General features: G+C 38.2%; 1 protein-coding gene across 12 annotated transcripts in view; it reads right to left on the bottom strand.

The window, feature by feature from the left end:
- RAD18 (RAD18 E3 ubiquitin protein ligase) overlaps positions 1 to 23743 on the bottom strand; it is a 161129-nt gene that overhangs the window by 64416 nt on the left and 72970 nt on the right. For all 12 annotated transcript variants that reach the window (XM_070576664.1, XM_008532477.2, XM_008532476.2 and 9 more), the window contains 2 exons: positions 18646 to 18722; positions 17301 to 17361 (listed from right to left, as the gene is read on the bottom strand). In XM_070576664.1, the coding sequence (XP_070432765.1) occupies positions 17301 to 17361; positions 18646 to 18722 (138 nt within the window). The remainder of the gene's footprint in view (positions 1 to 17300; positions 17362 to 18645; positions 18723 to 23743) is intronic.

The following is a 23743-nucleotide window of genomic DNA, read 5'->3' as shown; positions in this document are numbered from 1 at the left end:
GTAAACAACATGTTCCCAGTAGCACAATACTAAGAGTAACTCAGTATAAGGAAAAATTTGTGCTTCAATTAAAAACTCTGCGTTTTCTAGAGCTACTCTTCCAGGATTCCAGTCATTCACTGCCTTCGAGCTACGTTACAGCTCTGCAAACTGTAGATAACTGATGGCAACGGAAAATAATTCTTGTCTATGGACATGCAAAATCCTGTCTAGCGAAGATTCAACTGACTTCCCTCCCCACTGTGGAAGAAGCCAGTTCTGCCTCTATTGCACATTCATTTCAACATTCTTGATCTATCAATGTGACTGCTCTTTGCATGTTAGGGAGAGACTGCTTCTAATTCCAATATATTTACGTGTATCGTATGTGTAGGAAAACTCCCAGTGAAACTAATGTGTCGGGTTGTAAAGTGTCTGGTAAATTTTAAATAAGAGATTGGTTAAAATTTCAGCAAAAGAAATATAAACTGGCCATAAAGATTACCGGAAAAAGTTAGCTCTTTAGAAAGGGGTGAGATGCGATCTAGGACACAGGTCAGGTGACCCCTTCCAAGCCCTATTTAACTCCCTGCATTCAAGGATAACTACTTGGTACTTCTCCAGCGCTCCAGAATCAATGGCAACCACCACCGCCATCATTACAAAGTTTCTGTCAGGCAAGGGTAACAACACTATGGGGTTTACGTAATTTAGTTAGGCCCTTTTCCTAGTAAGGTCACTCCATTGTGTACATATGGACTGTGGATTCAAGAATTATTCAAGAAGCTTGCTAAAGTAATCTCATTAACAGTTAAGGAGGTTTAATGCCTTCATCTTCTGAAGTAATAAAATCCAGGTTTACAAGAGATTTTCTTTTTTTAATCTAATTACCACTACAGGTAGGCTGGAAACCAAAAAGTAAATGGCAGCCGCTGTTCTTGCTTTGGTCCAAGAAGTCCAATAACCCCTGCTCAAACAATGAACAATGCCAAGAGATTATGACTAATAAAATTGTTCCCACTCATCTCTTCACCTCATTCTAGGAGTTCTGCCATCTGGCAAGGAGGACTTAAGAGTTTAAAATCTCAGTTCTGCTAGTTAAATGCCCTGAATTACCTCTTCAGAATTTTAAGTGGCTCAGATAGTTATGGGCACTGATGAATAAGCCGACATTCAACCAACTCGTGTTCTTCAAGATTTTTAATGCTAGCGCTTTCTGCCTCTCCAAGTAGAACTATCATCTTTTCTGGTGCCGAGTCAAGTTTTTCACTCCTTGACCACCTTAACTACTCTTTCTACTCTTACTATTTTGTTAAGAAAAAAATGCTAGTCTGGACCTACTAAGCTGTTTTTACAACACACAAGTACAGTCCCAGGCATATTTGTATGCCAATGGAAAAGATTCAAAGGAGAGGGGGAAATTGATGATATAGAAAAGAGAAAGGATAATTGCAGGTATTGCATCTTTGAGAAGGTCTTAATGATGGAATCCAGGGCATAAGTAGGGGTTGGCCCTTAATTACAGTAAGATTACTGTAAAGAACTCAGTAAAAAACTGTAAAGAACTTAATTAACTGCAAAGAAATTAGATCATATGTGCACAGATTAAGTAATGGTAGTTGGAAGACGACAGAGTTCCTGTTAGAATGTTTCTGTATTTTCGAAGTAGTATGAGGCCAACTGAGAAGGCACTGAGAAGGGAGTGTTGGGGGTTTGGAGAAAGTGTGAAATCATCACTTTGGAGACTAGTACAGCAAAGTTTACTAGAGAAAGGTAGCAGAGTTGTACATCAGTGTTGAGTGTCCACTTGAGACTTATGATCACGAATTTAGGGTGAGAATAGTCAGTTCAGGGCTAAATGCATAAGCCCTTAGTGAATGTTAGCTATTACCATGACTTTCTTCTCCATCCATGGTTAGCTGCTTGGGTGTCATAGGTGGTTTGTAAAAAAAAAAAATGCATGAGGGGCTGGCCCTGTGGCGGAGTGGTTAAGTTCATGCGCTCCACTTCTGCTGCCAACCTGGTTCCGATCCTGGGTGTGGACCTAGTGCTGCTCATCAGGCCATGCTGAGGTGGCGTCCCACACAGCAGAACCAGAAGGACCTACAACTAGAATATACAACTATGTGCTGGGGGGCTTTGGAGAGAAGGAAAAAAAAAAAAAGAAGATTGGCAACAGATGTTAGCTCAGGTGCCCAAAAAACCTGAGATTTTACTTCAGGAGACGCTGACTCCAAACTCGTCCCATGAATTAAAGTAGATGAGTAAGCATCTCGGGGGCATCCTCGTGGCGAGGGATGAGTCAGTCTCACTCCTGAGAGAGCCTGGTTTTGGTCTTGTGCAACCCTGGGTTCCAGAGTGCATTAAAAATGGAAAGAGTAAACAACCAAAATGTCCTTCAGCAGGCGAATGGATAAATAAACTGTGGTATATCCATACAATGGAATATTATTCAGCACTAAAAATAAATGTGCTATCAAGCCGTAAAAAGACATGGAGAAACTTTAAATGCATATTATTAAATGAAAGAAGTCAATATGAAAAGGCTACACACTGTATGATTCCAACTATATGACATTCTAGAAAAAGTAAAACTATGGAGACAATAAAAAGATCAGTGGTTGCCAGGGGCTTGGGGGTAGGGGAGGTGAATAGGCAGAGCACAGAGGACTTTCAGGGCAGTGAAAACACTGTATGATACTACAGTGATGCATGTCATTTAATCTTTGTCCAAAACCATGGAATGTACAACACCAAGAGTGAACCTTAAAGTAAACTATGGACTTTGGGGGATTATGATGTGTCAATGTAGGTTCATCACTGGAACCAGTGTACCACTCTGGTGGGCAATGTTGACAATGAACGAGGTTATGTATGTGTGGGGGCAGGGGATACATGTGACCTCTCTGTAACCTTTTCCTGCTCTAAAAACATAAAGTCTTACAAAAAGATAAAACCAGAGTAGGATACAGTATGGTTTGGATAAGTACAACCAACTGGCTTTGGAACTCAACTACCACACCATTTTTTTTTTTAAGTCATTAAAGAAATTTTGAGAAAAAAAATCACGGCAAACAATTTTTGCTAATGTTGGAGACTTTTAAGGTTGGAGAGGGGAAATTTTAACATCATGTCCCTTGACCCAACACCTACCTCTAGCTCTGACCTCACTTCTATGTTCTCCCTGACACAGTGAAACTTCGCCAAAGAGCTGTCTGCCGTAAGGGTCTCACTTCCTCACCTCCAATTTGGTCTCAGTCAGCTCTAAGTGCTTTTGATGGCTCCTCGCCAACGGAACTGTTCTGGTCAGTTTGCTGACTTCGTTGTGAAATCCACTGGTCCTTTCTATCTCCTCTTACTCAAACTTTCACAACAGCGTTTGACACAATTCGACATTTCTCCTTTCTTGAAACACTCTCTTTTCCTAGATTTCCTGATACCACGTTTCACAGTTTTTCTCCTATCTCATGGCCACTCATTCACAGTCTTCTCAGCTGCCTTCTCTACCCGTCGTCTATACTCTAAAACAGCAGACTTCAAAGAGCACTGGCTGACTGTTAAAGACCCCTGAGCCTCTTTCAGAGGCCAGATGAGGGAAAATCTGTTTTCATAATAATACTAAGAAGTTCTTTGCCTTTTTTGTTATGCTGACATATGCACTGATAGTGCCACAGCAACGGTGGATAAAAGTGCTGGTGCTCAGCAAGAGTTAACAAAGTGACACTGAACTGCACCAGTCATCAGCGCATTCCATGTGGCCACGCACTCATCAATTAAAAAAAAGGTCAATTTTACTTAAGAATGTCCTTGATGAAGTAGTAAAAATAACTATTAATCTTCTTAAATTTTGGCCCTTGAGTACACATCTTTTTAACACCCTCAGTGATGACACGAGAACTACAAATCCAGCACTTCCGCGACACGCCCAAAGTGCAGCGGACGCTTGCAGCAGCACCTGTGTGACCATTCAACCTGTGAGCTAAACTAGCCGCTTATTAAATGAATCTCGTTTCGACTTGAAAGAACAGCAGACAAAGTACGATTATTCAGGCTTGGATAACCTTCTTTCTCAAAAACGAATCAGGTGAGTTGTCACTTCAAGGAAAACAAGTGACAGTATTTGCTGCCAAAGATAAAATGAGAGCTTTCAATTGAAAATCCAAATTTTGGATAACTTGTATCCACCACTGTGAGCCTGACAGCTTCCCAATACTTAACTTTTCTGATAAGATTGGTGGTGATATCAAGGAATGCTATTTTTTCCATATTATATAATATAAAAGAAATATGCAAACATTTGGAACTCAATTAACCAATATTTTCCAAATAACCAACAAATGATGTTACAAAATCATTCACAGGTAAAAGAACCATTCAAAGTACATGACAGACCAGTGGATTTTATGTAATAGAGTACAGAAACTTCATTAATATGATTTCCAATTCCATTGTAACTCACCTTTCTGAAATAATACTTCCCAAGTTTTAGTGTAGTATCAAAGATTAGCCACAATTATCTAAAAAATCTATTGAAACACTCCCCCTCTTTTCAATTCCCTATCTGTGTGAGGCTGGATATTTTTTATATACTTTAACCAAAACAACCCGTGGCAACAGTTTAAATGCATAAGCTGATATGAGAATTAAGGTGTCTTCTATTAGATAAGACATTAAAGAAATCTGCAAAAATAGGAAAGAATGCTACTCTTCTCACTAGATTTTTAAAATCAGACACTGAGAAATAACACAAAAAAATCATTAATTTTAAGTGAACAATTTGAAGCATTTTTAAAAAGTGTATAGTTGTGTAACTACCAACACAATCATGAAACAGAAGATGCAATCACCCAGAAGAGCTCCTTCATGACTCTCCGTAGTCAGCCCTTTTTTCCATCTGCAGTCCCTGGCAGTACCAATCGCTTTCTGTTACTATATTTTTGCCTTTTCTAGAACTTTATATAAATGGAATCATGTAATACGTTATCTTTCTAGTTTGGCTTTTCCCTTAGCATAACGTTTCTGAGATTCATCCAAGTAGTTTCATATGTCAGGCGTTAATCCTTTTTTATTGCTAAGTACTGTTCCATTATATATGATGTATCACAATATGTTTATGGATATGTAGGTTGTTTCCAGTTCAGGATAATATGAATAAGCTGCCATAGCATTTGTCCATAACACTTACCAAATTGTTCATTTACAACTAATAAATTTTATTTTTTCTAAATTATATCTCAATAAATCTGATTTTAAAAATCTCTGGATGGACATAAGCTTTCATTTCTCTTGGGTAAAAAGCTAGGAGTAGAATAGTGGGTTGTATGGCAGGTGTATGTTTGTTCTATAACAAACAGCTAAACACTTACCTAAGTGGCTGTATCATTTTGCATTTTTACCAGCAATGTTTGAGAGTTTCATCTGTACCACATCCTGGCCAGCACTTCATATTGTCCTTTTTTTTTCTTTTGCCATTAAAATAAGTGTGTAATATTATTTCAGTGTCATTTTAATTTATATTTTCCTAAAGACTAATGACAAATAAGACTAACCATATCTTTTCATATGGTTATTTGATATATGAATATCCCATTTCATGAAGAATGTTTAAATCTTTTACCCGTTTTAAAAATATGGCATATACCTTATTACTGAATTGTAAGAATTCTTTATATAATATAGATACTAGTACTTTGTCAAGTGTAAATCTTACACTATTTTTTCACAATCTGTGGCTTGCTTTTTTCATTTTCAAATTTGTCTTCTGAAGAGTAAAAGCTTTTAATTTTAATGAAATATAATTTATCACATTTTCTTTTCTTTTTTTCTATTTTTTTTTTTTTACTGAGGAAGATTCGCCCTAACCTAATATCTTCCTCTATCTTTTAGTATGTGGGCTGCCAGCATAGCATGAGTGTTAACATAGCAGTGTAGGTCTGCACCTGGGAACCAAACCCAAGCCAACAAAGCAGAGCACTCTGAACTTAACCACCAGGCCACTGAGGCTGGCCCTTATCTTTTTTATGATTCATACTATTTGTGAAAGATGATCATGTCGACTGTGAATAAAAAGTTTTGTTTCTTCCTTTCAAATCTGTGTATTATTTATTTCTCTTTCTGGCCCTATCACATTGGCTAGGACCTATAGTTTAATGCTGAATAAAAGTGGCAGAAATGGACATGTCTACCTTGTTCCCAGTCAGAAGAAAAGCATTCTTCATTTCACCAATAAATATTATGTTGGTTGTAGGGTTTTTGTAGATATCCTTTATCAGATTGAAGAAATTCTGGGTTATTGAGACTTTTTATTATTAACGGATGTTCGACTTTGTCAGATGCTTATTCGGCATCTACTTAGAGAATCATATAGTGTGTTTTAGTTTGTTAATACAGTGAATTATATTAATTTCCTAACATTAAACCAATCTTGCATTCTTAGGATAAATCCTACTTGGTTATGATGTATTATCCTCTTTATGTATTGCTGGATCCGATCTACTAAAATTTTGTTAAGGATTTTTGCATCAATGTTCATGAGGAATGTTGGCCAGATCTTTTATTTTACTGTCTTTGTCTAGCTTTTAGTTTCACGGAAATTCTGGCCTCACAAAATGAAGTAGGAAGTATTCCTTCCTTTCAATTTTCTAGAAGAATTTGTGTAGAATTAGTATTATTTCCTTCTGTATGTGTTTTATAGAATTCACCAGTGAAGCCATTTAGATCTGGAGTTTCCTTCCTGGGAATGCAAATTTAATTTATTTAATAGATATATGGCTATTTAGCTTATCTATTTCTTCTTGAGTAAGGTTTAGTAATTTGTGTCTTTCAATGAATTCACCCATTTCATTTATGTTCTCAAATTTATTGACATGAAGTTGTTTATAATATTCCCTTACAATTATTCTTTTAATATCAGCAGGATACTTGTCAATTTCCCCTCTTTTATTCCTGAAATTGGTAATCTGTGTTTTCTCTCTTTTTATCCTGATCAGGCTTGCTAGAGGTTTATCAATTTTATTGATCTTTAGGTTTCATACATTTTCTTTATTATTTTTCTGTCTTCACTTTCACTGATTTCTGCTCTATCTTTAATACCACTACCTTCCTTCTGTTTACTTTGGGTGGAATTGCTCTTCTTTTTCTAGTTTCTTAAGGTGAAAGCATAGATTTAAAACCTCTTTTCTTTTTTTTTTTTAAAAGATTTTATTTTTTTCCTTTTTCTCCCCAAAGCCCCCCCCAGTACATAGTTGTATATTCTTCGTTGTGGGTCCTTCTAGTTGTGGCATGTGGGACGCTGCCTCAACGTGGTTTGATGAGCAGTGCCATGTCCACGCCCAGGATTCGAACCAGCGAAACATTGGGCCACCTGCAGCAGAGCGTGCGAACTTAACCACTCGGCCACGGGGCCAGCCCCTAAAACCGCTTTTCTAATACAAGCATTTAATGCTACTGACTTCCTTCTAAGCACTGCTTTAGCTGACACCACACTGATATGATGTATTTTCATTCTGTTCAATATATTCTTAATCTGTTTTTACCTCATCCAATGTATTTTTCACTTCAGGTATGTCTGTTATCTAAGGAATTTTAAAGATTTTATTTTTCCTTTTTCTCCCCAAAGCCCCCCAGTACATAGTTGTATATTTTTAGTTGCGAGTCCTTCTGGTTGAGGCATGCGGGATGCCGCCTCAGCATGGCTTGATGAGTGGTGCCATGTCCGTGCCCAGGATCCGAACTGGCGAAACCCTGGGCCTCTGAAGCGGAGCACACAAACTCAACCACTCGGCCACGGGGCCAGCCCGAGTCTTTTTTATACGGTCCATTTCTCACCTCAGCAGGACCCTGTTTTATTCTTCCTTCTTGCCATACAGAGCATATTTGTAAATGTTATTTTAACAGTTTTGTCTACTAGTTTGATCATCCCTGTCATTCCTGGGTCTGGTTCTATTAATTGATTTTTCTCCTTTCTATGGATCTTATATTTCTGCTTTGTTAAATCCTAGTAATTTCAATAGGATACTAGATACTGTTAATTTTATATTCTTGGTTGCTAGATTTTGTTCTCTCCTTAAACTGCATTGTATTTTGTTCTGGACGCTCCTTGGAATCCATGGAATCATTTCAAGACTCACTTTCAAATTTGATTAGGGCAGACTGTCAAGTGAATGAGAAGACAAGCCACAGACTGGGAGGATTATCTGCAAAGACATATCTGACAAAGGACTGTTATCCAAAAATACATAAAGAACTTTTAAAACTCAGTAAGAGAATAAACAACCCAATTAAACAACGGGCAAAAGATCTGAACTGACACTTCACCAAAGAAGATATACAGATAGCAAATAAGCATATGAAAAGATGCTCAACATCATATGTCATTGGAGAACTGTACATTAAAACAACAATGAGATACCACTACACACCTATTAGAATGGCAAAAATCCAAAACACTAAAACCACCCTGGGCTGGTGAGGACGTGGAGCAACAAGAACTCTCACTCATTGATGGGCTGAATGCAAAATGATAGAGAAACTTTGAAAGACAATTTCTTACAAAACTAAAGATACCTTATGATCCAACAGTCACATTCCTTAGTATTTACCCAAATAAGTTGAAAATTTATGTCCACACAAAAACCTGCATATGAATGTTTATAGCAGCTTTTTATAATTGCCAAAACAAGCAACAAAGGTGTCCTTCAATAAGTGAACTGATAAATGAATGATACCCTGTAAAACATCCAGAAAATGGAGTATTATTCAGTGCTAAAAAGAAATGAGCTATCAAGCCATGAAAAGACATAGAGGAACCTTAAATGCATACCAGTAAGTGAAAGAAGCCAATCTGAAAAGGCTGCCTACTGTATGATTCCAATATATGACATTCTGGAAAAGATAAAACTACGAAGATTGTAAAAAGATCAGTGGTTGCCAGGGCTTAGGAAGGAAGGAGGGGTGAACAGGTAGAGCATAGAGGGTTTTTAGGGTGGTGAGACTCTTCTGCATGAAACGATAATGATAGATATATGCCATTATATATTTGTCAAAACCCACAGAAAATGTAACACCAAGAGTGAACCCTAAAGTGAACTAGACTGTGATAATGACATGTCAATGGAGGTTCATGGATTCTAACAAACGGTCCACTCTGGCAGGGGATGGTGATAATGGGAGAGACTGTGCATGTGTGGGGCCAGGGCAAATATAGCAATTCTCAGTGTTTTCCACTCAGTTTTGCTATGAACCTAAAACTGCTCTAAACAATGAAGTCTATTTGAAAAAAACCTTTCTATTAGGGAAAATTAGAGCAGCTATTAGTCTAGAGGAGGGATCAGCACACACCGAAGGGCCAAATCCAACCTATTTTTGTATGGCCCTCTAGCTAAGAATGGTTCTCAGATTTTTATAAAGGATTGTAAACAAACAAACAAGAATATCTGACAGAGAACATATGTAGCCTGCAAAGCCTAAATGTTTATTATCTGGCCCTAACGTAACTTAGCCCAGCTCTGAAAGCAGTTAATACGTTTCTGAGGATTCTGCCTAACTGATGCTCCATATGGTACGAGGTTTTATCTATTATGGCTGGTGGTGAATTCAAGCTGTTCCCTGCCCTGTGTGAGTTCCAGAAACTGTTCTGCAGCTAATCCTTTCAAGTGGCTCTTTGTCCAGTCTCAGGCAGTTTTCTCTCATTCACGTGCAGATTACTAGACTGCCAAAGGTTAACCTGATCTTTCTGCAGATCTTTAGAGCTCTTTCTCTCCGGGTTTCCTCCTTTCTGGTAAGCTGCCCCACAAATTCTAGATACCTTGGCCTCCCACAACTTTGATTTCTGTTTTACCTACTCAGTGATTTTGGGGTTTCCTCATCTTGTGCCTTAAAACTGCCGACAAGCAGTAAGCTGCTGGAACTGTAGAACTCACCATCTTGTTTCTTTTTCCTCTCAGGAATCACAGTCCTGTGCTACTTTTTTCCAATATCTGAAAAACCATCGTTTTATACATTTCATCTGTTTTTCCAGTTTACTAACAGAGGAAAGTAAATACAGTTTCTGTTACTCCATCAGGGCTAGGAGAAGAAATCACCATATATTTTGATTTTTTTTGTTTTGGGAAAGTTAGTTTTTATCAAAATATATTATTTATGTTAACATGTAATGGATTTATTATTACTTTTAAAATATTTTTGAAACTTCTTTGTTTTAATTTTTCTTTGACCCGTGAGTTATTTGGAAGTGTTATTTAGCTTCCAAATACTTGGCGATTTTCCAGAGGGGTTTGTTGCTGATTTCTAATTTAATTCTATTATACTCAGAGACGATACTTTGTATGCTGAATGCATACACAAGGTGAACTTTCTGCAGATCGCTATGCTCTCTCTCCGCTACTCTCTCCTGTCCACTCTGTCTTGCACACTCTAGCTCCTTTGTTTTGGTATCTCAGTTCTTTCTCCTTAACTCAGAGCCCACCAGGCTCTGCCTGGGATCCCCATCTGCACTGCAGCCTAGAAGCTATTACAGGGCTCATCTCACTATTTCCCCATCTCTCGGATATTCTTGCCCTTTTTCACCTAATGTCTAGTGTCTTGAAAACCACCGCTTCATATGTTTTGTCCATTTATGGTGGGTGTTTCTAGGGGGAGGGTGTCTAAGTCCCTGTTATTCTATGTTGGCCAGGAGCAGAAGTTCTCTAAGTCTTAATTTGTAATATGATACGTATCGATAGATACAACCCACAGAAATATAAGCTCTTTGCAGTTCATGATAATTGCTAAGAGTGTAAAGAGGCTGGGGGAACTGAGAACTGCTGCTCTTCATGCTGGACTGCCCCAGGGCGGCCCCAGGCTCTGTGCCCTGCAGCACTTTTCTTTAGTTAGGTAGACTCATTCATGCCTAATTCTCTTTTCTATTTGGATATCCACTAGAAACCAAAACTTGACATAGACAAAATAGGAACTCTGATTCCCCTTCCCCACCCACAATCCTGCCCTGGTCTCCATTTCAGTAAATGGCACCATCATTTCCCCAGCTGCTTAAACCAAAAATACAGGAGTCACCCTTGATTCCTCTTTTAGTCATCCCCCACATGAAATTCAACAGTAAGTACTACTGGTTCTACTTCAAAAGTTTGCCTTGAATTATCCACCTCAACTTCTGTACTGCTACCACTCCTGACTAGGCCACATCTCTGGCCTAATTTACTACAGTAGCCTCACTTCATTCAGGGCTCTTTTCATATCCTATCACCCTCTCAAAGAGGCCTTCCCTGACCACCAAACCTACAACAGCAGCCCCGTTACTCTCCACCCTCACCTTCACATTTCTTGACAGCACTTGCCACTATCTGACTACTACACAACTCACCCATTTGTTAATTGTCTGACTAGTCCCATTAGAATGAGACTTAGTCTGTTTGTTTAAGAGGACATTCCCAAAACCTATATTCTGGGATGCAGTCATTGTTAATTAATAAATATTGCTTGAGTGACGATCCTCCACATTGATTTTCCTACTATTTCCTGCTGCCTTACAATTTATTCTCTATCCAACAGATATCCTGATCTTTTAAGATGTATATAAAATCATGTTACTTGTCTTTGTAAACCCTCCAATGCCTTCCCACTACACTAAGAAGAAAATTCAAAATAAAATCTTACAGTCTTACCTGACTCAGCCTTCCCTTCCCTCACACCATCTCCCCTGTTGCTCACAGGTCTCTAGCCACACTCACCTCCCTCGTTTCTACTTTCGGGCTCTGCCCTTGCTGTTCTCTGCCTAGAATACTCTTCCTCCAGCTCTTTGAATAGCTGCCTCTTTATTTTTGTTTTATTTTACTCATGACTCATTTCAAATGTCAGCTCCACATGAGAAGCCTTTTCCTGACTACCTTATCTAATGCTCCCATAATTTCTATCAAACTACCTTGTTTTATTTTCTTTATAGCCTTTGCCCCCTAAAGTTGTGTTAAGATCACCTGCTGATTTAGTTTGTTATTTCTCTGTCTGCTACTAGAGTGTAAGCTCCATAAGAGAGATCTGTTTCCTGTTCACTGTGGTATACCCATACTTGGAATAACAGCCGGCACATAGGAGAAGCTCAATAAATATTTAATGATTATTTATTAGATCATTATGAATGAGTTAACGAATGACCTTACAGAAGAACAAAGGAATAAATTAACTGTGCTAAAATGCCTTCCCTTCTTAACAAAATTAATCTGGTTCTCTCACGAAAAGTTTCAGGTGATAACTAAGATGCTCACCAGAGTTTTCTGCTGTCTTTTTTTCTAGCAGAGTATAAAACTATATTTTACCAAGGTAAAGAGCAAGAAGATTCCAAAAATATGTCTATCACCATAGTTAGGCAGGTAGAATAACTTTCCATCAGGTTAAGATTCTGCCTCTTACTGAAATAATTCACAGTCTTAATTAAGTAGACTTATCAAAATCTTCTGACATCTGAAATTCACAGATGACTCAATAAACTCATTTGATTCAATCTCTGTATCAAATATACTTTCTACAAAAAGTTCAAATTGCCTGAATTTACTGTTTCTTTCCTTTACTATCCAAAAGACTGCTAAAAAAACAGGATATATCATCACAAAACTAACAAAGTAGCCCATTCATAAAATTAAGCTTTTTTTAAGCACTATAACCTGAAAGTAAAGCTTACCCCTCAAAGAAGTTCCCAACATACAAGTTATTCACTCAGATTCAAGGCATTGGACAGTGCAAAGGGCTTAGACTCGAGCAGCTGGTAAACTGGGGTTTAATTTCCAGCTCTGCTTTTTACTAGCTATATGGGCAATTCACCTAACGTTTCTGAGTCTCAGTTTCTTCCTCTCTGAAACAGGATCAAACTCACTTCACAGAGTTGCTGGGAGGATTACTAAACATCTGTGAAACTCCTGGTGCAGAACAGATATTCAACAACTGTGACTTTTCTGCCTTGCTGTCTTTTCTTTTAAAAAGTGACAAAGCATAAACGAGAAGAAAAGTCTGCAAAGTGAGAAGACAGGCGGGAGTGGAAGCAAGGCCGATACCTCAGCTTGGAGGACAGATCTCAACTTATATGCTCCTTCTCAAAAGCAAAGTAAAATAGAATAGCGAGAGATGTAGAAAACTGTCTAAATTCTCTTAGCCTACTTTTTTAGGCTTGATAGACTAGTAAACTATGGTGCCTCTCCCATCCTCATCTATTCATTCGCTTGGCCAAAAATGTACTGAGTCCGGGGCCAGCCCAGTGGCGCAGTGGTTAAGTTGAGATGTTCCGCTTCTCGGCGGCCCAGGGTTCGCTGGTTCGGATCCCGGGTGCGGACATGGCACTGCTTGGCAAAAGCCATGCTGTGGTAGGTGTCCCACGTATAAAATAGAGGAAGATGGGCATGGATGTTAGCTCAGGGCCAGTCTTCCTCAGCAAAAAGAGGAAGATTGGTAGTAGTTAGCTCAGGGCTAATCTTCCTCAAAAAAAAAAAAAAAAAATGTACTGAGTCCTAACTATGTGCAAGACCCTAGAGATAAAGCAGTGAACAAGAGAGAAGGATTTCCTCCATTGTAGAACTTCCAGTTTCATGAGGGAAAAAAACACCAAAAACTCTCCCCAAATTTCATATGTTGAAGTACTAACCCCCTCATACCTCAGAACGCGACCTCATTTGCAGACCGGGTTTTACAGAGGTAATCAAGCTATGAGGTCATCAGGGTGAGCCCTAATCCAGTATGACTGGTGTGTTTATAAAAGGGACACAGAGACACACAGAGAGGGAAGAGAACGAGAAGAAACACAGGGAGAAGCCAAGGAGAGAGGCCTGGAACAGATTCCCCTGTCTCAGCCTGCAGGAAGAAGCAATCCTGCTGACAGCTTGATTCTGGACTTCCAGGCTCCAGAGCTGCGACACAATACATGTCTATTGTTTGAGCCTCTCAGTCTCTGGTACTTTGTTACAGGAGCCCTAGTAAACTATTAACACACATAATTAGAAATAATTAGAAATTAATTAATTGCACAACTATTAATAACCATTGTGGCCACCTTATCAAACAGTTAAACTTTCTTATTTATTAAGAAATAGTAAATTTATTATTCTTTGCTTTATTATTACTCCTTTCCATTTATCAATTTCTAAAGTACTCGTAGAATATAAACTCCAAGAGGGTGGGCTTTTTGTCTGTCATGTTCAGTCCTGCATCCCCAGCACCTAGAAAGTATCTGGCATAGATTAAATACTCAAAAAACTTGTACTGAATAAACAAATAAAAGAGTGCTATGAAAAAGCACAAGACGACCTAAGTACACATAAAATGGAAACCTTACCCTTGCCTAGGAGATCACAGAGGGTTTTCCATGGAAATTGCAATGAAGCTGACTAAGAGTTGGGTAAGTGGATGGGGCCACAGATGCAATTAAGAGAAGGACACAATTCTAGACAAAGAGAGGAGAGGGTAACAAAGGCTCTGAAGCAGCAAAGAACTTGATAAAGGAGGTAAAAGATAACCAGAGTGGCCAGAATATAAGGAGTAAGGGAAGAGAAGAGGCTAGAGGTAGGCAAGTCCAGATACAGGAAATGGTGGATTTTATAAACTATTTTAAAGGGTACTGGAAAGTTTTTGATAATGGCAGGGGGCGGCAAGCTAGGAATAGTATGAGGAGGAGACTCACCAGTTCTACAAGACCGTCTGGTTTCTGAGTATTAGTGAATCAGGAGGGTCAAGAGTAGATGGGGATGACTAGTTAGGAAGCAATCGTGACGAGCATAGAGGCAGAGATAAGAACAAGAAAATATAGGAAATCAAAAGATATTTAGAAGACAGAGATCGACAGAATAGAATGAACTGAACACGGGCAGGTCAGGAAAGGGAAAAATGTTATGTATGAAGGATGAAGAACGAGAACAGCAAGACAGTTATTGACAACAATGCTGGAAGGCAGAAGACAATGGAAAAATCTCTTTCAAAATCTGCAGGGAGAATCTTTCCAAACTGAAATTGGACACCCAGTCAAATAATCAATCAATAGTAAAGGTACCATTTCCAGTTATGTATGGTCTCAAGAAATATTCCCCCATATATTTTTTTCCTTAGGGAGTTCCCGGAAAACGTAGTCCACCAAAACAAAGAAAGAAAAGAGGCAGATCTGGATCCTGAACTAACTGAACGGACACAGGAAGGAGGGGAGCAGAATCCCCAGAAGGTTGGTGACAGGAACTTTCAGGACAGCAGTCACAGAGGAGGCCCAAAGAGCAAGCAGAGTAGACTGAAATAGGACAATAGCAGAGGTTGGGGGTGGGTTCCTTCAGGCAAGACGTTCCTGAGAAAATAATGAGTTGAGAATCAAGGTGTTTAAATGTATTAGAAAGTGATTCACATTTCTGGTGGAAAGTTTAGAGATAAATTAATACTAGACAAATAGAAAGCCAAGCAAATAAAAGAAAATTATTAGTTATAGAAAAAATAGAATGTTTTCCTCAAAGGAACTGTAACTGTAGGGGAGGGGAAAATTAATTCTCCCTCCAATCTTCTTAGTTCTTTGCTAGGCCCCTATAACAACAGACAGATTTACAAGAGAAGAACAAACAGAAGTTTAGTAACATGTATACCCCATGAATGTATACATGGGAGATATCCAGAGAAAAATGAGTAACGCTCAGAGGAGGCTTAGAACACTGGCTCAAATACCATCTTCAGCTGGACAAAAAAAAGAAAGATGTTGGGGAGGCACCCACCTCAGAGGATGGGAGGGAGGCATAGGTAGGGGTCAGGATGCATAAAAGAGCTAATCTTCATTTTTCATATTAAAATGTCAATAGAACATTAACATGGAAAACTTAAACACCCCAAGAAATAGCAGAAAGAACAATGTTTTTATAAAAATGAAGATAATCGCCAAAACAACCAAAAGACTTGCCAGTTGTTACCTCTAGAGAATGGAGATGGAGAGAGGCTGGTGGTGGAGGAGGCAGGAAATTTTTGTTTTTTATAAGCCTTGTAGAAATATGTGATTTTTTTAAAAAACTACATGCATGCAAAACATTAATAAATATGTTTAAAAGAAGAGGAGATATCAATAGTATATTTGGAGCTTGACACTAAATCAAAATGTATTACTCAACTATAATGCTAAGCACTTAAACTTTAGGAAGTGCCTGAAAGATATGGGGGAAAAAAGTATATATTGAGGTTTATTTTGGAGCCAAATGAATTAATTTAACACGACCTATTCAGGAAGGTTAAACTCTTTAAAGATGCTTAAACAGTGGGCAATGGTTACTGCATATGTTCTTGCCTGTGTCTAATCCACATTTTTCTTAGTGCGGCGTAATTGTGCAAAGTCATCCTTTCAGTGGTTTAAATCACTTTTTCTCCATGCAAATTTTCTGGTTTCTTCTCTGTTACAGGCCTTATTTTTGCCAATTCAGTGATCATTTGATATTTTCTATCTCCTGTCTCAAGAAAAATCCCTTTGGCTTCCCAAAAATTGATCACACCATGCTTATCTTTCTAGTAGCAGAGTGCCGACATTTGCTGTTCAGCCTATGGTCCGTGAATCCTCTAGGCTCCCTCTCCCACTTTGGTAAGGCCCAGGCCACCACACCTACAGCTAGTGCCAGTGTACTTCATGCTCCCCCCAACAGATCACTGCTGAACCTGCCCTTCAAAGCTTAACAACTGGAAAAAAAACCAAAATTCTCCCAGTACAACTACAACATACCATGTATGGGATACTCATTCAACAAATATGTATTATCTATCTACTATTTGCCAGGCACTTAAATTTAAATTTAAACTAAAAACCAACCAGCCAACCAAAAAATAACAGTTACCTAATTGACAAAACAGTAATGTGCTAGCCCTGGGAAAGATCTAGACAAAGGCCATTTAAGGGAAAGAAAGTGATAAAAGTTGGGATGTTGGTAATAACTAATAAAATGAAAACTGTTTTTTGGCACAAACTTGCAAGCTATAGAAGTAGTGAAATTCTTTACAGAAGTATTGTCATTGAGCGGCTTGAGGACAGGATGGAAAGTCAGGAATGTTTCCATTTTAACCCTGTTTTCTTCTCAGAGATACTTTGAGAGCAACTAATTAATATTTGCAAAGCACTTAGTGATGAGCTCAAAGTAGTGTGTTATCACAAAACAAAAAGCATGCACAGAGTTATAAAAAAAGGTCACTATCTGAGTAAACACTGAACTAAAACTCAGTATCGAGTAATATTAACAAGAAAAGTTTGTATCAAACATTAAAAGTTTTATGTTAAAAATTACTTAAGGTGAAAAACTGCAACCCAAGTTCTTTATAAATAAAGAAAACGTCACACAACTTACGATATTTACTGTGAATTTCATCAATTTCCTTTTCTGTTTGGCCCTTTGTAAAAACCATTACCTAAAATAATTCAAAAATTCTTAATTAAAAATTCAAAAAAGACAAAAACAGAAATTAATACTAGAAACTTTAAAATCTCAAATGTGGATGTTTAAAATAGAAGAAAATTATCCCTCATCTCTGTTTTATGTAGACTTAGGAAGAACAACTCCTGTGTACCTCCCTTGAATATCATAATTAATACACATTTTATACGTTACTTTTTCTCATTAGTAGGAAATGCAACACTGATTCCATTAGAAAATATGAGGTATTAACACAACAATCAAATTTCCTATTTTCAATATTTAATTTTTCACATGAGTTAATACATCAAGTAGCACTTGAAACTGCAAGAATGAAAAGGCATTTAGCAGATCATTAATAAGGGAGATCTTCTCATTGGCCTTCTATCTTTTCCACCCTAATTTCTGTAAGGCTGCTAGACAGGTAATTATATAGAGAAAATGCAGTAACACAAGACTGTACTAAATTTCTAGTTCTACTTTTTAAAATTTTCGACTTGAAAGATCAGAAATCTATTTAAATGATTCATCATAGTCTCCATCTTATAGTTAGCACACAAGTAATAATAAAACCAATGAAAATCTCATTTTTTTCTACTATCTGATTATAAACTTACTTCCCTAAGGTCATTGCTTTCCTTACAAACACATTATCGATGGTCTAGGGAAAAAAGTCTACTTGGAAGAGCCCAAAACACTTCCTCCAGTGTCAAAGGACACAATGACTATTTTCTTCTTTGGTATCCTTTCCTCAAGTTTTGAACCATCAACCTAGAGGAAGGCAACAGTGAAGAATTTTAGGTCTCTGATTCCCTCAATAAGCCCAACAGATACTCAATCCTCATAAACTCTTACAATTACTTAATTTCTCCAATAGAATTGCAGAATGCCAGAGCTAAAAGGGAATCTTAGAGATCACAGAGTTCAACCCTGAGTTTTACAGATGAAGAGCCAAAGGGCCACAGAAGTTAAACAGCTTATTGAACACAACCAGCAGAGCCAGGACCAGTAAGGCTACCTGAGAGACACAGGCTTCTTCCACTCTAACTCACTGACAGACTCTACTTTGGATTGCATTCTGTGCTAGAAGACTAATAAACATGAGAGATTTTTGTGCTAAAAGTGAGCTACAAGTAAATCATAATATATTAAATGGAAATGTGTTCCAGTACATTTCTCATTGAACAGATTTAATACTGGCTTGCTTTAATTTCAGTAGGGTATTCAACTTTTCTGTCCTTCATTTGTATCCAGATACTGAAATAGACCATCAACATACGCTTTCGTTGAGTTTACTAGCTTCAAGACGCATCCTAGTCTTCTCCATATTTTCAATTTCTTGAACTATTTCAGCAGCTGTCAAAATAAGGACATAAAGCCATTGTTAATTACATGGTTTTGCTCACTGTACTACGGTTACGTAAGCTGTTAACACTAAAGATGGGCGATGGAAATACGTGAACTCCCTGTCTTATCTCTATAATTGTTTTGTAAGTCTAAAGGGATTTCAACATAAAAGGTTAAAAAGAAACACTGAACTTTCACACATGCAAACACAGCTTAAAATATAATCAGAAGAGTTTAGTAAAGTCAATTTGCTTTTCCTTTGAGTATATAGGTGTAAACAGGAGTCCCAATGGAATATGAAAATTAATTTGTTAGTGTGAATTCGATTGTTTGGAGATATCCACTCAAACTCTACTATACTAAATGTAGTACAACAGGCTACTTTTCAAGGAGAGACAAGGCCTACAAATACCAGGAGGAAATGGCCTTGCCTCCAGAACTTTTGTCAGCAGGAGTAGTTACCAATGGCATGCATCAAGGAGAGGTGGAATACACTGTCACACATATAAATATCTTTGAACGCAAATAGCATGGAATTTGCAAACGCTATCTTTCTGCCCCAAAAGCCAACACATTAAAACTAAAATACATATGGTATAGAATAAAAATCTACAATCCTTTACACACATTTATACACAAAACGACACTATGTCTGGAATTTGCTTCAAAATAGTCCATGGGGGAAGGGGTGTAAATGACAGAGGACACAACATTAGGCCTGGGCTGATAACTTTTTAAGCTGGATAAAAGGTACATAGGGTAACTCTATACTCTTCACTCTACTTCTATATAAATTTGAAATAATTCCTATTAAAAAGTTTTTTACAAACCCACAGTCCTCAAGAGGATCACTGAAGAATGCAATTACTTCAATTTAAAGTTTATGTTTTTTGAGTACTGAGAAGTACCTTTTGCCTCCTTAATATTACAAAACTTGTAGAAACAAGGTAAACAATGTCTATCTCTGTGAGCATGAACAGCTAGCTTAAACTCACGGTGTAATGGGAATCATGGTATAACGGCAAAGCAAAGGGACCACTTGCATTCTATCTGCTCCATTAAGGCAAGTCTTATTCAACACAGAGAACATCTGCCACACTCTTCTAAGCTATTAAAGAAACTATGGTAGGAGTGGATACAATTTAGGGGCTTAAATCTTTCAGGAAAACTTCTGATTCTGTTCATGATGTAGAGAGCTGGATACAGTGTCACTCACACCCTAACAAGAAAAGGCTAATCTATAAAACTGTAACTTGTCTTGAATCCATCAGAGGTAAGGTCACAGAGCAACCAACTAGCCTGAAATCTAAGGAAAGACAGGTGCCTTAGAGGAGAGAGGAGCCATGAGCACTGGTTGACAGAAGGCAGTGCACAGGAGAAGGACGGGGACCATCCTACCTCTGGGTAAGATGATTTCGGCTAAACTTTTGATGAAGTACAAAAGGCCAAGTGTAAACCACTATGAAAGCATAAAAATCCTGAGAAGCTCAGACACAGAGGAGTCATACCTATTCCAAGGCTATTTTCTATAGACTTTATTGGGTACTCACAAGAATTACTAGGGAAAGGGCAGGAAACTAGAAAAATATCCCTCCAGGTCCAGGCCTGGGAAATGACAACAGCCCCCACTGCAGTAAAGACATGAAGCCCCACAAGATCCTTAACCCTTAAGAGACAAAAGCACTAGGCCACTGAGAGAAGGTCAGCAAAACTATAGTCCTCAGAGCACAGGTAAATTACCCACTGTTGCTGGGGAGAAGGAAACAAACGAACCAACCCTGCAGGAGAGTCAGGAAAGCACCAGAGGACCCCTGCCACTTGGGGAGGGACAGGATCATGGAGAGAGCCCCAGTCCTGAGACCTAGGATCATAGGGCTTGCCTAACACTGAGGCTAAACTAGAATAACAGAGAACCGCCCCATGCTCCCTGCCACAGAGCTAGCACGCTCCAAGTGACAAGTAAGAGTAATTGACCACTGTGGGAGAAGCAGCATGGAGAGAGACCCTGTGAAAGACACAGGCTACAGGGAAACTTAAGAGTCAGTGATACAGGGACATAGAAAAAGAAAACAACTTCTGGAAACCCAGCCACCAACCTAAGCATAAGGGATATGAAACTGGTGGTAAACTGAGGACAATCACAGCAACAACAATAAAGTCAAGTCAACCTCACACAATAAAGATCTAGCAAAAGAGGACATACCCATTTTTTAGGCAAAAATACTATTTACTTCAGTGTTAAGGTTCTCACATATAAAGTCTGGCTTTCAACCGAAATTTACAAGATACACAAACAAGCAAGCAAGCAAACAACAATAACAAAACCAAACTCAGATATCACCCAGATGTTAAAACTGTCAGAGATGGAATTTAAAATAACTATGAGTAGGGGCTGGCCTGGTGGCACAGTGGTTAAGTTCACACGCTGTGCTTTGGTGGATTGGGGTTTGCCTATTCGGATCCCAGGTGCAGACCTACATACTGCTTAGCAAGCCATGCTGTGGTAGGCATCCCACATATAAAGTAGAGGACGATGGGCACGGATGTTAGCTCAGGGCCAGTCTTCCTCAGCAAAAAAAGGAGGATTGGCAGTAGATGTTAGCTCAGGGCTGTCTTCCTCAAAAAAAATTAATAAAGTAACTATGATTAACACACTAAAATATCTAGTAGAAAAGATGAACAACATGCCTGAATAGATGGGGCATTCCAGGAGAGAGATAAAACCATCAAGAAGAATAAAATAGAAATGTTAGACATAAAAAACACATTAACAGAGATAATTTGACCCAACTAAGGAAAGAATCAGTGAACTTGAAATGGGATTGATAGTATTGCCTAGACTGAAACAGAGAGGAAAAAAAGAAGGAAGGGAAAAAAACCAGAACAGAGCATCTAAGAGCTGTGGGACAATATCAAAAGGTCTAACAAAGATCTAATAGAAATCCCAGAAGAAGAAGAAAAAAGGGAGAAGAAATATTTGAAACCTAATGGCCAGAATTTGCCAAATATAATGAAAGACATCAAACCACAAATGCAAGAAGCTCAAAGAATATAAAAAAAAAAAAACAAAAATACAATAAGTTACATACACATAGACACACAGAGAAAATTCTGAAGCTAGAGAAAAGAGGCATATTACACAAAGAAAAACCAAGCATCACGTCATGCTTCTCGTCAGAAACTATTCAAGCCAGAAGACAATGACGTGATGAATTCAAGTGCTAGGGGAAAAAAAACCCCTGCCAATCCAGAATTCTATACCAATGGAAATACTTTTCAAAACATTTCCTGAGACAAACAAAAACTGAGAGAATGTATCATTAGCAGTCCTGTACTACAGAAACTGTTAAAGGGATTCTTCAAGCAGAAGAAACATAAAAACAGAAACCACCTCTCTATGAAGAAATAACGAGTGCTAGAGATAGTAAAAATGAAGGTAAATATAAAATAGATTTGTCTTATTTTTACCTACTCTAAAAGACAGTTGTCTCTTTAAAGGAAAAATAGTAACAATGTATTGTGTTGACAGCATATGTAAAAGTGATAAAATTCATAACAACAATGGCACAAAGAATTAGAGACTGGGAGTAAACCATCATAAGGTTCTCACACTACAAGTGAAGCAGCACACTATTTCAGTGTAGACCGTGACTGATTAAAGGTGCCTATTACAAACACTAGGGCAACCACTAAAACTCTGAAAAAGAAGTAAAACAACAAGCCAATAGTAGAAATAAAATGTAATAATAAAAAATAATGCAAAAGAGTAAAGAAAAGGATAAAAGAAAAATCAGATGAAACAAACAGGAAACAACTAGCAAGATGTCAAGTTTAAAACCAATTGTATCAATAATTAACATTAAATGTAAACTGTCTAATAGCGCCAATAAGAGACAGAGAACACAGACTGGATAAAAAAGCAAGACCAAACTAAATGCTTTCAACACAGAAAGACATTTTAAATAAAAGACACAGGTTCAAAATAAAGTATGGAAAGAGATGCATCATGTAAATATTAATGAAAAGAAACCTGGAATGGCTATATTAATAAGAGGCACAAGAGACTTCAGAACAATGAATGTTATCAGGGATAAAGAGGGAAATTATATAAAGGGGTCAATTCACCAAGAAGACACAACAATCCTAAATGTGTTTGCACCTAGAGCAGAAATTAAAAATAGATGAACAAGAACTTCTGATTCCCAACAAGATAGATTAGATTCGTTTCTCTTCTCATTTCTCATATTTTTCCCCACTAAGTATGACTTAAAAACCCTGGCTACAACAGACAATGAGAAGAGAACTCTGAAAGGTAGAAGGACCGGCTAAGGACCTCAGAATTTGAGGAACACCACCATGGTGAGTTCCCTGGATTTTCTTTTTATCTTCTGTATATATCCCAGACTGGAACTCAGAACCACTAACACGTACAGAAAAAAAAAGCCCCAAGAAAAATCTATTTTCTCTAAGCAAAGGACTGTGAAAAGCAGAGATCAGAAACCTTTCTGACAATAGCTGACCAACTCCAGCCAAACACTGCTGCTGCTCTCAGCTCCTGCAGTATCACCAGAGAACAAGACGGGGTGTGGACTTCCAGCCCCACATCCACCCAGCAGGAGCAGGAGGCCTGAGGCAGGCTTTCCTCTCCCGCCAACGCAGCGTCAGTGGAGACCCAGTGAGGAGCCTAGACTTCTACCTCTACCCAGCAGTGGCAGGTGGCACCCTCACCCTTTAACTAGTGATTAGAGGAAGGATCTCAAAGAGAAGAACCCTGGAGAAAAGCATTCTTTAAACCTGCACAGGATATCCTGGACACACCCCTGAACAACTCACATGTGAAACTGTCTAGAATTAATATGTCAAAGGTTTGCAAGCTGAACCACAATGTGGAATACCAGGTGTACAGAGTGGCCCCCACGTAGAAATTAAATGACACAGACAAGAATAACACTGCAATGGCTCTGAAAACTAAACTGTCATTAGAACCACAGCCCAAGAAGTAGGCCAGGCTCTGCATGCTAAACCTAAAC

This window comes from Equus przewalskii, chromosome 15 (genome assembly GCF_037783145.1).
Source record: "Equus przewalskii isolate Varuska chromosome 15, EquPr2, whole genome shotgun sequence".
NCBI classification, from domain to species: domain Eukaryota; kingdom Metazoa; phylum Chordata; class Mammalia; order Perissodactyla; family Equidae; genus Equus; species Equus przewalskii.
Note: the sequence above shows the minus strand (reverse complement) of the source record. Positions and strands in the feature narration are given on the sequence as shown.